Raw genomic sequence first — 17591 nt, forward strand, 5'->3', positions numbered from 1 at the left:
GGTGTTCAGTGGCGGAAACGTTCAAAATTCGAGCTTTCAATTTTTTTTAAAGTTCGCTGTGTCACATATTAAATTGGTACTTAACCAGTACTTAACTAGTTGATGCCCGCGACTTTGTCCGTGTGGATTTAAGGTTTTTTCTTTTAAACCCGAAGAAACTCTCATTTTTCCGGAATTAGAAGTATTCTTTGCCTATAATGGGGCAACTGTTGAGTTGCTGGCCTCTTTTAACACCAAGAAATAATGATATTTCTCTACTGCGTACTGGCAGAGGTGGGTATTTTAGGTCAGAAATATTATTATCTGGCGGAAATCGCGGGTGCAATTCTCTTCGGCATCTCATCCGCCCTAGTGTTAGGTAAATAACAGAAAAAAACAAAGAAGATGTTATTTATACTGGTTGTACTTACCTAAGAGTTGGTTATCCCAGCGCTTTCTATGATGTTTCTTTTACAGCATTAGCTTTCTTACATTTCCTTATTAGGTAGGTATCTACCTATTATTGCAAAGGAATCCCGCGCGCGATTTTTTTCTGGTTTTGTCATATTATTCGTTTACGTTCCTATTGGATCTTTAACTGGTTTTGTAAATAGGTAGATATATACAAAGTATCCCAACCCTTGAAACCATAATAATGTTTAAGCATTCAAAATATGTTGTTCAGTAAAAATACAGGTATAAAAATAAACCTAATCTCAGTTAGAAATAAAAAACGGCTAAAGTTCAATAAAATACATTTATTAATAGTTAAAATCGTAGACAAAATCACAAGAAATTCATGCCATAAAGATTGTCATAAAATTATAATGGCCCAAACAGTATTTATGCCACAAATGCCATAATAAAATCAGTATAATACAAGTAAAAGTTATTTAAAATGTTGCAAGCACAATATGTTAAAAATGACAGTCCGAGCCACAGGCGAAGTAATGTTCATTACTGCACTAGTGCGATAATAAAAATTACCTACTACCTAAACTTCATATTACTATCACATTATGATTAGGTATTCTTTCAATTTGTTCGAAGTTAATAGTTTTGGTGTTGACTTTGTTCAGTATTCAAAATAATTTTGAATTAAATAAATACATTTCATTTGATTGGATTATACAAAATATATTTTCTTTAAAATCAAGAGGTTAAAGGCAAGTGACCATATTTAACATCCCAAGTACTTATCATGACTGTACTTGATCTTACTCGATCGATTGTCCGAAGTTGCTGGAACAAATCTGTTCTATACGTAATATAAGATATTATAATAATACTATTTTACAGAGTACGCTAGATTTGGCGTGCCATACAAAATAAGTTCTTTTTGCCAATACGAAGCGCCCTACCAAGCAAACAAAATCCAAATTTGTGTCAAATAATCCTCGTGTTGAAAGATTGACCAATGACCTGAAAAAGTTGGCGAGGAGCGGGTGGATGAGGAAGGCGGAGGACCGTGTTTGGTGACGTGCTCTTGGAAATGCCTATATCCAGCAATGGACGCATACAGGCTGATGGATTAGATTGGATTGAAAGTGTACAAACCACGATTACTGATTTTATCTGTCGATATTTCAACCCAGTTGCATGGGCAGGACTGCCGGCAAATTAATCGTGGTACATACCTGTCATCTACAATATAATAATCAAGTTGCTTCCAAAATTACGATATGCGAATGTCAACGAAGTCATCATGACCAACCCATTGCTGGCCCACTACTGAAAACAGCTCTCTCCTCAGAATGAATCTCCTCGAGAAATATCTAGCTTACTATGTTAATAGTATTATTATACATCTATGGTTTTACATCTACAGCTAGAATTGATATCCACAAAATTAACACTTATAATCTATACCTATCATATCATCAATAATATAATTATACTCGTAATATGAGATTTGTGATGCGTAGTTAACAATTATTGCATTTGATTCTATTATCGGATGACTACATGCCTTAATGATATGCTTAAATAATCTTCCTTAGACCAATGTATAAAAGGTAGCATATATTTAAAACGAATGTATGCTTAATTTCTATATTTCATGGATTTCTTTTTACTAGACCTGTACAATATATGTTTAAAATAGATTATTCAAATAAATATTAGCTATGGGAAGTTGTAAAATGTAAAGAAAAAAAATCCCAGTAATTTCATTAAAAACGCATGCCTATTAAATTACAACTGAATAGTTGAAAAGTTAAATGTACAATATACCGATTTATTATGCTATTCTGATATACTAGCAGATAACCGGCGTGTGCTACTAGACTAAAAAAGAATGTGCCTAATGCATTGTTTTAGTGGTCTGAAACCATCTTCAATGGTTGAATGGTTTCAAAGTCTACAACATACATATAAATGTGTTTTATATTAATTATATAATAAAACATATTAATAGTATATGATTACGTGTCTTTAAGGCACAATGACGAGACAGTATTCAATCTGCAAAAGTTCAAGACTTGAATAAGACACAACGCACATATTCAGGCTGAGATCTATAGTATGACTTTGCTCAGACTTAAGATACTGTTAAAACGAGACAGCGCTATACCGCTGGCATAAGTCTGTCTCGTTTAAACTGAAACTTGAGTCTAAGCAAAGTCAAAATGCGCTCTATAGATTTCATCTTCAGACTGGAGTGGAATTGAGCCGCAGCGTTTATTTTATGACCACTCAAATGAAATTTTATTTACTTTGGGCTGCGATTACTCCTGTAAATTTTAATCATGTAAGTAACATATGCAATTAATTGACAACTTTATTCATGTAAATATGTACTTATGAGTGTTTAAATTAATAAACTTTTCGTAAGTTAATCATGTAAGTTAAGTTGTATGTGAGTAAAACTTTGAGGTGTATCCATGGTCTAAGCACAGCGGTTGTGAGTCATCTCCTTGTTTAGTTTTCATGAAAGTAAATAAAGCTGACAATAAAACGCTGTCCCTCAGATCGACTACACTCCGTAGTTATACGCCGGGCCCTATGTACATGTTATATAATATGTTTTATACATTAATATATAAAAAAAGTTAACTAACAGTAATTCATCTTTGAATAAAGTAAAATATTATTTACAGTGATTAGGTATCTACAACCATTTTGTAACTTATAATGAATAAGTTAATGAATAAGTGTATTACACAATTGAAATATTGCATCGCAAAGACTGACATATTGGTTAGTTACAACTTGCAACTACATTTTTCACTGAGTACAATACTTATTACTGGAAGTGACTATTTTTCCATTATCGAACGGCCACGAGCAGTCGTTCTATATTAAAAAATTATCCAGCCACAAGTCTTTATATTAGCTATTGAAATTTGTTTCTTAACGTAAACTATTAAGGTTTAATTTTTAATGAAACAACTTCACTTGTGATCGTATACATTTTCAAAATCAAGCGACCGTTTGTGGCTATCTAGATTCTAAACAATTCCTACTTATATTTATCAAAAAATATATTTCACTATTTCCTTCACTACCTATGCACACTTGATACAAACACTCAATCACATATCTGTTGGTTTATTTCATATCAAAATAAAATTCCTGTCAATAGACAATAATTTTTGCACATCACATATATTATATATTAGTAATATTTATTGCTTTTGATAAATCATTGACACAGTATTCGGCTTTTGGCGAATATATATGGATAATATTTGAATAATTTTGTACTAATCTTAAGACAATTTTAGTTATTTATTAATTATTCTTAAGTTTAACATTATTAAAAGAGTATAAATATTTACTAAAGCTTAAGTGACAACACAAAATATTCAATACTAGCTAATGACAGGCATGTGTTGGAATGAGATTTAGACCAATGTACATTGATGGTACTATGTAAGGAACCTTCACAAAAGTATCAACAAAGAAAGGCATAAGTAACGAACAAATATACAGACAGACATTAATTTTTATATATAAGATTTCAATAAAAAGCTAGAACTAATAATGCCCTACATACTCAAGCAGAGTAAATGTTCTGCCAGTGATGTTAGTTTCTTCGACTTTTGAATACTTTTGCTTCTAATACACTTCATCCTAGTCTTACTTTCGACTACATCAAGCCATCACTCGGAGTTTGAACTTAATAATATAATAGTTGTGCTAGGTGATGTTGACTTCTTGGACATTTAAATACTTTTGCTGCTAATATACTTCATACTACTCCACTTTGGACTTGCCAGCCATCACTTGGAGTTTGAACTTCAGCTGGAATAATATTTCTGCTAGACATTGACTTCTTCGACTTTTAAATACTTTTGTGGTTTATTACACTTCATTCCATTCGACTCCGCTTTGTACTACAGCAAGCCATCGCTCAAAATTTGAAATTATGCTGAAATAATATTTCTCTTAGGTAACATTGATTTCTTCGATTTATAAAACTTGTTGCTAAAACACTTCATTACACTCCACTCCGCTTTGGACTACAGCAAGTCGTCACTCAGAGCTCGAACTTGAGCTTGAAGGCGTATAGCTGTAGTAGTCGCTCTGCTAGGCAGTTATGATTTGCTCGACGTTTAGATGCGTGATGAAGCGTAGACGCATTTGCAAGGCGGGACGCAGTTTGCGTATCACGCCTTCTACTTCATTCTTCATTGTGTCTCCAACGAACATGTATTTAATGTGATATCTGACGCTGAGTTAAGAATATCATTGCTTCAGTGGATAAAAGTAAAATTATTTCTTATTTTATTCTGATACTTGATTTAGTAAAATATTTTTTCTGAACACATTTAAATTGTTTTGTGATGTAACCACAAAATCACGGTTTTCGGATTTTTTCCTTTGTGCTATGAGATCTACCAACGCTCCTTTCATGATCCTAGGTCAACGGAAAGTACCCTTTAGGCTTTCTTGACAGACACGATAGACGGACAGACAGACGGACAGACAGACAGGGAACAAAGCGATCCTGTAAGGGTACCTTTTTCCTTTTGAGGTACAGAACCCTAAAAAAGCAGAAATGAGGGATTCTCAGGCTTAAAATGTTAAAAAAAAAATTAAAAAGGATACAGCAAATCGCAGACTGGGTCAATATACTGCAAATGAGGTTGTGTTTTATCAATGTGGGCCAGCAAGTCGTACAGTGTTTTAGTGATGTCCATCACAGCCCGCGAAATGTCCGAGTTGAACCGCTGCAGGTACGGGCCTACGAGGTGGCACAAGAAGATCAGCTGGACTTCTGTGCGTATTTCTGGGGAGAGCTTCTCTTTGACGAACCTGGAATTTGAATTCCATTCGTAAGCGAAAATTGTCTTTGCAGTTCTATGATAAAACTGCAAGGACGTATTTCGCTTCCAAGACCTACATCCGTATAATTACATACATTAAACATCTACAATAAATGTGAAAGTGTGTCTTTCCTTTTTTATTACACAATCAGCTCTGTTAGAGTATAGCGAAAAGATAAATAAATTACAATCCGGATTAATATTGCAAAAGCGGCACAAGATTGCGCTTGTAGTGATCTTTATAAGAGATCTAAAATGTGCAAGACATTTTTGGTCATTACAGAGATCTGGACGTCTATCGGCTGAGGCGAATGACAATTAAACATTGAAAAAAATAATACAAACTCACGTCGGAATCTGCATGATTTGTCCAGCGCCCGCGTGGTACCAAACCGCATGCGCCAGGGCCAACGTCAAACTGTATTTATTCTCCAGCATTGCGTCATTCGTAATACTCAAGTTAAACAACTGGAACGGCGTATATGGGTACGACCATTCGATCATTTCGGTGCTCGATATTAGCTCGAAAATACGATCGTGGATGACGGTCCAGTATGGATCGGGTAGTGCTGCCATGATTATCCCAATTGTGTTGATCCAGAATTGGATTTTCGTCGCTGGGATGACGACGAAGCCTTTGGCTACGACGTCGAGAAGGCTGTTCGCGACGATGTTCGGCAAAACTGGTAGGGACATCAGTTCTACACATGTCACATATAGGCAATGAGCGGACGGGTTCGGGTATTCGTTGAACCTCCAATCTGTGGTCAGGAATGGTGAGTTGCCATTCATAGCTATATGTTTGGTTAGGGAAATTGACAGCGGTGCTATATCAACTCTAGAAATAGTAGTGGTGTTAAATTTTTTCAGAAAACATTTTATTCTAACTTTTTTTGGCATTTCGTCGTCCATATTTCCTGCTACGTATAACCTATATACTTTCAAGGCAAGAGTGAAACAAGCAACGAAGTGATTCTGTAAGAAATAATACTTTTTTGTGATGGAGTTTTGTTTTCCGAATTTTTTCCTTTACATATGCTATAAGATATTGCCAAACATGATTTTAGATCAACGGAAAGTGCCCAACCGATTTTGAATTTTGGTTTCCTTGACTGGTCTTGACAGATACAACAGACAGACAACCAAGTGACCCTATAAGGGCTAATTTTTTCTCCAGAGATACGGAACTCCAAAAATTATTTTCAAAAGGATACTATCAACCATACGGTTAACCAAACTCAAGTAGTAATTGAGGTCCGGTGTCCACGTGGTGGCCTCTACTTCGTTACTCGACAAGTAGCCTTGGAACGCTTCAGTCGTGGCCCAACCGGCGGGGCGGACGTCCTTCAAGGAACCAAGCACTGCATTCACGAGTTTGCGTTTCAAGAGCGGTTTGTCCCGGAGCTTAGACTCATAGTAGTGGAGAGTGTTGTATAGGAATGTAACTGGACGATCTGGAATTACATAATTAAGCCCAATAATTTACTAGTCTAGGACAAGAGCGATCATGTCTGTCGCAGAACCGACGGCCGGTGGGGCAGACATGTTCCAGAGTGGAGACCGCGTGCCGGTAAGTGCAGAGCGGACGACCTCTACTCCGCTGGACCGATGACCTGAAGATGGCGGGGAGCGGGTGGATGAGAAAGACGGAGGACTGCGTTTGGTGGCGCGTTCTTGGAAAGGTCTATGTCCAGCAGTGGACGCATATAGGCGGATGGAATCCCATACAAATTACATAGACAAAAATCAGTGGATGTTAACCATTTTGAGTCGACAAGGTTCGTTTGTGGTTAGTTGACTACTTAAAATGGTTAACGCCCACTGAGTTTTTGTCTTTTTCATTTGTATGGGATTACATAACAGAGAGAGCTCTATACTCACTTCTATCCGAGGATGTAATAATAGTAAATACTCGATACCTCAATGGTTGAGGGGCCAACTGAATTCTGAAAGGTTAGCGGTTCAAACCCCACCCGTTGCACAACTGTCGCACCCACTCTTGGCACAAGCTTTACGCTTAATTGGAGGGGAAAGGGGAGTCTTAGTCATGGCTAATATTCTTTAAAAAAAAAGTAATAAAATAAACTCACCATGAAATTTGTACAAGTAGCCCAAATGTTCCAAGAGTTGTTCCAAGTTCTTGCTCACTTGCGGTATCTCGAGATACCTGTGCACCACGATGTCCATCACCGGGATGAAGCGCAGGCACACGTTGCTCAAGTACACCGGTATCGGCCCGCCGTATGCGCCGCTCGTCTCCTCTGGCGCGAATTTCTCTGGATATTTCCTGTGGAACGCTGAGTGTCTTTCGTACCTGAAGCATAGAAATAAGGATCTTAGCGGATGTCTACGTCGCAATAGATATCTACATGCCCAGTCCGATTCGTCCAGTATTACATATTTAGATTATCATCTCAAAAGGAAAAAGGAACCCTTATAGGATTATTTTGTTATCAGTCTGTGTCTTATCTGTCAAGAAAAGATCAAAATCTATAGGGTACTTCCCGTTAACCTAGAGTCATGAAATTTGGCAGGTAGGTAGGTCTTATGGCACGAGTAAAGGAAAAAATCCAAAAACCGTGAATTTGTGCTTATATAACAAAAAAAAATTAAAATGTGTTCAATGTTCATGAACAAATAATTATTAGTTTACTTAAATCACATGTTGATGGCGCTGTCCGTTATTGAATTGACAATCAGAAAGTGTACAATAGTACTCAATTTGGATAAATGATTTGACTTTGAAACGTACCAATTATTCTGCTTCCAATGCTCCGGCGAATTTTCCTTGACGAAGTCTTGCGCACGATTTCTCAACTCGGAGCCCTTCAGTAGCAGCAACTGAATGATGTACAGGCATACTTGGCTCTCGTTCCCATCAGGGTTAGGACGCAGGACCTTAGGCGAAAATTATCATGCCAAACAAGATATGGTCACATTTATGAAACTTATCGCCCCGATGCTATCAATATCCTGGCACCCTCAAGTAGGCACGCAATCAAAATTATCTCAAGCATCCTCAAAAAGAATAGAATAGAATAGAATTAAATTTATTCATTAGATCAACATACAGGTAATACAAAACACGCTTAAAATATAAAACTTAAAAAATAAATAAAACTTAAAATATAAAATATAAAACTTAAAAACTAACTTAACCTAAACATAGTGTTGTGGTACTACTATACATACTACATAAAACAGGGTTCTCTTTGAGGTTTCCTCATGACCTTTTCTTTCACAATTAAAGCAAGTGATACTTAATTGTTTAAAACGCACATGACTCCGAAAAGTTAGAGGTGCATGGACTAAAACTCCTTGAAGTAATTGTATGTTGTGGACTAAAACCTCCTTGGATGCTACATTACACCCCTTAAGCTGTAATGGATTTCAGTATAACATTACAACCCGGCTAAGTCTAGGAATGTTATGACGTACATTACATATTTTATAAGAAATCGTCGAGCGAGTGGTGTGAAAAACTAGTTTATATCACTCTCCGTCAAGCGGAAGCCTAAGAAATTAAAAAAAGGTTTTTAACTATATCCATACAAAAAAACGACGTGACTTAAGGACAAACGAATAAACAGAAACTCACATTTACAATATTAGTAGTGATAGTGGTGATAACATACTCACGAGGCACAAAACGAGTCTATCAATGGTGACGATGTTGTACTTCCATATGATGTCGTTAATCGCGTCCACGCACTTGTTGATGTGCGGCCCGCCCGCGGGGTTCGTCACCTCGAACACGAGGTAGTCGCAGAACTTACGAAGGTGCGCTGAAAGAGCCCGAGCGCCGATTCGCTCCAGGATTCTGAATACAAATAAATGCACAGCTTAGTTTAGTTTTATAGCTCGTTCACACAGGCTGCGTAAGCGTTGCGTACACGTAGACGTAGCGCGTACCATTGCGTTGTATGGAACTGTATGAAACATGGCATACCACTTGCGTAAAGCGTGAACGTTTGCGTAACCCGATGTATTAGGTATAGACCCGAGCATATATTTAGCATCTAGATAGCTATGACGTAGACAAGAAAGGGATAAAATTCAACCTCTAAGGGGGTAAAATAGAGGTTTGAATTTTGTGTAGTCGCAGACAAAATCGCGGGCATAAGCTAGTTTGCTACTAAATACTTAACATTATGCAGAATATCGGGCATTTTAGTGGCAAGGTATGTTTCTCTCACTTGAAAGCGATAGGGTTGATCCTGTTGGTTTCGAAGATCATTTTCCATAGGAGACAGAGAAACAGCGGCGTGCCGGGCACCGAGAAGTGCGATATGATGTCGTTGTCATTCGCCATTGACGTCCATTTCCTGTACTCCTCCTCAACGGATTTCTTGAGTAACTGTTTGTTCTCTTTTGGCGCTGGATTCTGTATAAATTTAATAATTCATCAATTACATACTATTATTTAAAAAATTGGTTAATGATACTGATGCTGATATAATCATCATCATTGCCAGCCCACTACTAAACACGGGTCTCCCATAATAATCATTAAAGCCATAATCCACCATTGGTGTACAAATTGGCAGACTTCACACACCTTTCAAAACATTATGGAGGACTCTCAGGCGTGCAAGTTTCTTCACGATGTTTTCCTTCGCCGTTAAATCATGTGATATTTCATTGCTTAAAACGGATTATTATAAAAAATACCGAAGTGTATACCCGGATCGAACCTCAAGTCTCCGAATAATAGTAACTACTAACTCTTGGTGCTAATGTTCTCTGAATTAAGACACTGTTAAAACGAGACAGCGTTATACCCCTGGCATAAATCTGTCTCGTTTTAACTGAAACTTAAGTCTAACCAAAGTCTCAGTGCGATCTATAGATTTCAACCTGAGAGGAGTGCTCGGCGATGAGTTGAGATGAAGGTGAATACTATTAGTGTTACCTGAGAGAAAAACTCCACGAGCACGGGTGGGAAGCACTGTAGAGTGTGTTGTGACCACAAATGCGGCGTGTTGGTCATGATTGTTGTGAGCAGCTCCTTCACCGCGGCACCGTCGTTACCTGGCGATCATCGGCCGAAATTAATACCTAATGTATCTGTAATATGTTCATAATTTATACAGTGCGACAAGGATCATTTGGCGCGTGGCTGAAATCGGAAATAACGCCGCCATCTTGTGAAGTGTCACGCTATCCTCTTGTATGTGGTGTTGCTAAGCGAAAAATCTGAGTCTCACTGTTTTTTTTAAATATTAGACTCATGTCATATGCAAAACTTCACAATATATCCTGATATGGCATAAATGTGTCTGCATCTTATAGCTGTATAGCAGATAAACTTGATAGGTTGCACAAGTCCCTAGCCTATCAAAGGTGTTTATCTTGCAAAATCAAAGACAAACAAAGACTATTTTTTTTAAACTAATATACACGCGAACGAAGTCGCAGTTAAGCAAAACTTACCGGCTCCTGTCATACAAATCCCTCTAGCCAGAGTGAGCACGAGCACTCGGTTGAGCTCTTCACTCTCACTGGAGACGAGAGATTTAGGCTCGGAGAAGACTCGAGACATTTGCAACTGCACGCCAGAACTGTCCAAACTGGTGATTAGACGTAATGCAGTACTTTCAAAACTGAAAAAGAAAATTTCATTTCATTATTTGAATTCACGATGATGTTAAAGGTCCGTACATCAAATAGAATAGAATAGAAATAATTTTTTTTCAATTAAACTTTTACAAGTATTTTTGGATCATCAAATGCATCTACCACTGGTTCAGAATGCCTTTCCTACCTAACTATACCTATGCAAAAAACATGTCGACCCGTTGCTCTGTTGCAACTTGTAACATGATTGAAGGACAAAAACCAAAAAAACATAGACTTTGGCATTTAAAATATCATGGGTAGTGAATAGTGATGGATATCACTCTATTGAAAAGCTAAAATAGTCACAAAACTCACCATGATTGCAACTGCGTTTGGTTCGGTTGTGGGCAAGCGGCGAGCGAATGTATGTTAGAAAGCAGCGTCACCCTGTAGTGGGGCTGTATGTGGTGGATCCGGTATGAGAACATGTCTAGAAGGTTGTGGAAGATTCCCCAAGCGTGAGACTTGAACACATTCGGTAGCAGTTGATCTGAAAGACGAATAAAGGGAATAATTCTAAACTGTATCCACAGATGAAGTTAATATAGGGCTCGCTCTGTTACGTAATAACATACAAATGACAAAGACAAAAAAGGCAAAAAACATAGGCTATGTGTTCCGTACTACTCTTAGAGCAGTATAGGGGTTTTAATTTCATTTCGGGTTAACATAGCATATGTTTGTGATTGGTTTCCAGACCAGACCAGAGAAAATTTAGAAATTATAAAATTCCAAATTCCCCCTGCCAATAATTGAACCCGAACCTCCCACTAGTAAGATCACAGTACTCACAACTGCGCTAGGGAGGTTGTCAAAAAATCTTAAATACCTACTTATAACAAGTATTCCAAAAAGTACAAGCTTAGGCTGGAAGACACCCTGCATTGGCACAGAAATTTCTTGTAAACTCCAACACTAAACGCCTTAAAAGATAGCACATATTAGGGTTGAACAAGAGATGAACATACTCCATAATCTTCGAAAGGGGAGGATATTTACTGGAATACCCCATAAACTCATAAAATTTAAACTCACACTTACTCAAAATCTGATTGAACCTAGAAAGCCGATGGTAGATATATTGGAAACAAAAAGAAAACTCACTTATAAATCCTTTGATACCCAAAGACTCAATCTCCGTGTACACAAGCAGTCGACTATATGTTTCTACAAGAGCTGGCGCCATCATACTACTGCCGGGTATATTTGTCTTGTTTTGTGCCAGTTTCGCCACGTGGGACACAATCGAATGTATCAAAGACATCTTGCAATGCAACGTCAAACTGTCTAATATACACATTGACAACGGCACTGTTGGTAAAGGCGTTGCTGGGTTTCCATTCGGCATAGCCTTTTGGCTGCCGAATAATGATTCTATGATTATGCCCATTGGTCGAGAGTAATACTCCTGATTGGTGGAATAAGCATTGCATAGTAGAGCTATGCGATAGTCTGATCCCATTATCGTTGGTGTGTTGTTGGATGTCATAAGATGCTGGAGGTATCTAGAAAGATATTATATATATAATATACTCTCATCTGCGACTTCGTCATTTCATGATTAATTTATAGCCCACTAGCTGATGCCCGCAACTTCGTCCACGTAGATTTAGGTTTTTAAATCCGACGTCCGACAAATCAAACGGTTCCCTTTAATTTTCAGGGACAAAATAGCCCATGTCACTTGCCAGGTCAACAACTACATCCATACAAAAAATCACGCCAATGCATTTCTCCATTGCGGCGTAATTGCAGGACAAACAACTCACACTTTCGCATTTATAATGTGGGTAGTGATAATTAATAGACTTCTAGTTGATGCTTGCGACAATGAAAGTGTGTTTGTTTGTTGGTTTGTTTGTTGGTCTGTCCTTCAATCACGTCGCAGCATAGCAACGAATTGACGAGATTTTGCATGGGTATAGTCAAAGACCTGGAGAGAGACATAGATTACTTTTTATTCCAGAAAATCAAAGACTTTCACAGGATTTTTAAAAACTTAAATCCATGCAGACAAAGTCGCGGGCTAGGTAGTTTATTGATTAAAAAAGCAACAAATGTGTAGTGAAATATTTATAAAAGTTTGGTGGATTATACTTACTCATATTGTACTTTAAGATTTTGTGGCAACGTCATGGTTTTAAGTTCAGATTCAGCTTTCTTCAGCAAATGCATCCAAATGCACACAACAGCCATTTGATGGGTGCAATGCGCTCGAGCACAGTCAGGTACTGGTAGAGGCTCTTTTTCTGGATACAACAGCTCGTAAAGTTTGATTATTGGCAAAAAGTTGGAAAGCGGGTTTCTTTGGATGCTCCCCGAAATAAACTGTAGCAGAACCCACATTAGATGGTCCCGACCTTTTTTCAAATCATGCCCGATTAACTTGTTATGAAGTCCCATTACAATATTGGGGAATGACGCAAATCCTATGAGTATTAGATATATAACTTGCGATGATAAGTGTAACCAACACCAATGAGTTGATGACATTTCATCATCTTCATTTTCTTGTTCGCTCCTCTCCATCGGTAAAATCATTAATTCGACTAGCTGATCTTCTAAGGCAATGCACCTCTGCTTATGTTGTTTTTGAAGGCCTAACATTGAGCACATCATGTCCCTTGAATAAGGTTGCTGTAACACGTGCCTAAGTAATGCAATCTGTGGCTTTAGCAGCTCTTCATCGTAGGGCAAGTTCCCTTTAAGTGAAAATTTTAAGGTGGTCGGATCCAATCGCCACGGGTTAACCAGGTGATCAGCGTATCCTGAGAATTCCACTACTGGAAGCATTTGCGAGTGGCCTATTATAGATACCATTTGTGCGCAAGGTTTGAAACTTTCTACGAATGTTGTTAGCAGCTTCGCCAGTTTCTGTGAAACAGAAAACAGTTCTGTGTAAAACAGTGAAATTATTTTGGTCGCAATTAAAATAAATCTTAATGAGAGATGATGAATGTTAAACAGCAGTCTTTACAAAATCAGAACTGAAGACTGGGGCTCCAATAGGCAAAAATATTTAGATCACATTTGCAGTGCTAATCAATGGAGTACCAAAATATAAAACCTGTAATAAATTAATGAGTAACAATGAGAGACGGAAACGTTTAAAATTGCGGAAACCAGCCCAGAAAGAAAGAATTCTGTGGGACCTCTTGTTTTTCCTGGTTAAAAAGTAGCCTATAGCACTCTCCAGGTCTTTATTTATACCCATGCAAAAAACCACGCTTTGACATTTATAATATGGATAGTGATGTTTAACTTAATAATCTATCTGTATTTGTAAAAAAAAGATAATAATACATGAAAATACATACCCAATGTGGCCAATGATTATTATCTGGATAAGCCTTTTGAATCTCTGTGACAATAAAATATGCTGGCAGAAGGGAAGCATTGCGGTCAAAAATATATTCAATCACATTGTAGAGCGCCTTCATTTGTGGCAAAGTGCTTGAGTTTAATCTTACAGGCAGTGTTTGTGCCTTTTCTCTGCAGCCCTAGATAAACAAATATGGATATGTTATTGTACTTACTAATAAAAGTAAACGGGCATCTTAGTATGGAAACCATTACCCACTGTGGTGGACACAAGCAAAATTTGTAATTAATGAATTTATTAATTAATTATATTATTAAATAATTACATTTACTAATAAATTTAGAAATTTTTAATTATTTTTAATGTGGCGAGAATAAATTGTAAGTGCTGCCTGGCTGTAATGGATGCTTCAAAAAATAACTATGGGTTCAAAAATTAATAGGTTGCCAACTAAAACAGACCTTCATTATTTCTCTGACACCTTTGTAGTCCACACCACCAATAATTCTTCTAATTAAATTAAAACTTTCGATCCAATAGTCACTATTTTTATATACAAGCTTCTCACTTGTTAGCATACAGTCACATAGCATTCTGAAACAAGTAATTATATTTTTAATTTACTGTAAGTATACTCATACAAAAATGTATGACATAAATACGCTCATTGGCCAGACATGAAACAGTATTCTATAGAAGTCTATAGAATAGTTTTCTATTCTATCTTAAGCCAGGTGTAAACATAAATACTGTTAAAATAAACTGTCTTTGTAGTTAGACTAAAGTTTAAAGAGGAATGTGCAGTGGTCAGACAAGATGTCAAAGCAGGCACCAATCCAAACGTGTATTTATTTTTATTTCAAATAAAAGATCGGAATCATAATATAGTTTTTCAATTAGATTTTAGGTTTATATTTACATTTTAGAGTTTTGAGACTCGAAGTTTTCAATTTCAACAAATGAGACGAGAGGCTTGTGGTAACTAAATTAATAGGAAACACAGTATAATGTATTCTAACTTGTTATCTCACAGGCTAAATCTTTTTGATGTCTCTTTTTCGCTTCATTGAGTATCAAATCAAAATAATATTAACGAAGTTTTCTCTTCAATAAATTTCGCAAACTGTATCTACCATGTGACATATCAAAATATGAATGTCTCACAATGTTTCATTTTGCTACAGTACTCCAGGGATAGGACTAGTGTCTTTCTTGTCTCTTACATAAATAATATAGTTAATATAGTATACTAGCTGACGCCCGCGACTTCGTTCGCGTGGATTTAGGTTTTTCGAAATCCCGTGGGAACTCTTTGGTTTTCCGGGATAAAAAGTAGCCTATGTGCTAATCCAGAATATTATCTATCTCCATTCTGAATTTCAGCCAAATCCGTCCAGTAGTTTTTGCGTGAAGGAGTAACAAACATACATACACACACACACACACACACACACACACACACACACACACACACACACACACACACACACATACAAACTTTCGCCTTTATAATATTAGTGTGATAAGATGGAAATGCTGGAATACTTGATTTTACATATAGTATTGAAAACAAGACATGCTCTAACCTTGCTTGTATGATGTTAGTGTTTACTAGATTTTCTAAAAGGCTTAGTAGTTGTTTCAGTTTATATCTGTTGGTGAGTACAGCGGTCAGAGTTAGGTACTGCCGAATCACAGACTCCTGTACTTCTGCACTGGTTGTAGTCAACACGGCGCATAGCTTCTTTTGATACATCGATAACCTTTCATTCTCTTGCTCCGGTTTATGCACTAAGAAACAACTAAATGCTTCCTCTACTGTCTCCACACGCTGGAAATTAAAACCCTGTATTGTTTAACATGATTCTTGTGAGCGAAATACAATCATTTAAACTGTTTGTTTATAGATGGCAAACTTACTAAAATTTCGTTTACAATATTCGCTACTTGGGAATCAGCCATTGTGGAAGTTATTAATGAAGTCCCACAAAATAATAATGAGTTTCACACATGTCTTGATGAATTAGCAAAATTTTGCAATATAATCACAAAATATTACAATTTACAATATTCAGCACCGCAGTCGATTCCGGAAAAACCGAACCTACGAAAATGCATCAATCATGATGACAATCGCCATTGATATGATTGACTGAATCTAAAGTATTCTTGCTGCAACCAACACATTGTAACAGATGTAGCCAATAGTGAGTGAGTATTGGTGGTGTCGGCCAATGAGGTGATTACAATAGATTGCGATCGTGATACTGTAGCTGTCATTTGGCTATGTACCTACAGTCCGACAAGGATCTTTTGGCAGTTGAGTGACATTGACAGCGTAGTTGTAGAACAAAGGCTGCCAGCAAATAAAATCTTCTCAAAAAAGGGAATAATGTTGAAAATGTGAATGTTGCAAATCGAGTAAGTTTTATCTAATTTTAACTGAAAGAGAAGGAGCTTATATCACTTTTTAGGTTTACGACTATGTCTATGCAGGTAGGTAAAAAAATTTCAAAAGAAAAATAAAACCGACTTCAAAAACCACAAACACTAAAAAGTAAAAAATAAGTTTTGTTTAGCTACGCGTGTAATGTTCCTAGGTATGAAGTCGGGCGAGCTTCACTCTTGGATTTCTAATTTTGTTTTAATATGCTCGCTTGACTTCATACCTAGGTACATTACACGCGTAGCTAAACAAAACTTATTTTTTACTTTTTAGTGTTTGTGGTTTTTGAAGTCGGTTTTATTTTTCTTTTGAAATTTTTTTATTTCACAATTTTTAGTGGCCCCACTGTAATATGCTATGCCCAGTTAAAACCCTACTGTTTACTAAGCTATTACACTGATCGCGAGCAATTTGCTCTTACCCATTAAGAAGTTCTGTTTTCCATCTCCGAAGATATTCATCAGATCTTCACCAAATTTATATGGGACGACCTGCACAGTATACCCTTTCAAACAAAAAAAAAATTCAAATCGGTCCAGGGGTCTTTGAGTAATAACATATATAAAAAACATAGGTATATAAAAAAAAAAAAAGATTCCGATGAATTGAGCTAACCTCCTCCTTTTTTGGAAGTTGGTTAAAAATGACGTCAATTAATTGTTCTGTTGCGGCGTTCTGTTCCCGCGGGAACTATTTGTTTTTGTTTGAAAAAAGTAGCCTATATAACTTGCTAGGTGGTCTTCAACTATGTCTATGCAAAAAATACCGTCAATACTCAATATGTAACACTGTTGCGACGTTATTGAACGACAAAATATGCGTGAAAGATAGCGTTCTATCCCGCGAGAACTATTTATTTTTCTGGGATAAAAAGTAGCCTATGCCCTTACCCGGAATGTATTCTAAGTCTGTACCAAATTTCATTAAAATCGGTTCAGCGGTTGAACCGTGAAAA

General features: G+C 36.9%; 1 protein-coding gene across 2 annotated transcripts; it reads right to left on the reverse strand.

Moving 5' to 3' along the window:
- Positions 1-722: 722 nt before the first annotated feature.
- On the reverse strand, positions 723-16282 carry LOC123880545 (mediator of RNA polymerase II transcription subunit 23). 2 transcript variants are annotated; one of them, XM_045928719.1, is made up of 17 exons: positions 16111-16282; positions 15777-16021; positions 14652-14784; positions 14186-14368; positions 12970-13742; positions 11973-12373; positions 11184-11358; positions 10683-10852; positions 10162-10280; positions 9446-9633; positions 8889-9069; positions 8002-8147; positions 7340-7563; positions 6464-6703; positions 5599-6043; positions 5032-5238; positions 723-4648 (listed from the first exon to the last, which is right to left on the reverse strand). In XM_045928719.1, exons 1-17 carry the CDS (start codon positions 16150-16152, stop codon positions 4510-4512), a joined length of 4011 nt encoding a protein of 1336 aa, XP_045784675.1. In that variant the 5' UTR covers positions 16153-16282; the 3' UTR covers positions 723-4509. The 2 variants fall into 2 exon arrangements, with proteins under 2 accessions (XP_045784675.1, XP_045784674.1); XM_045928718.1 differs by having other exon boundaries at positions 15777-16036.
- Positions 16283-17591: the final 1309 nt, after the last annotated feature.

The sequence above is a fragment of the Maniola jurtina genome, chromosome Z, assembly GCF_905333055.1.
Source record: "Maniola jurtina chromosome Z, ilManJurt1.1, whole genome shotgun sequence".
Taxonomy (NCBI): domain Eukaryota; kingdom Metazoa; phylum Arthropoda; class Insecta; order Lepidoptera; family Nymphalidae; genus Maniola; species Maniola jurtina.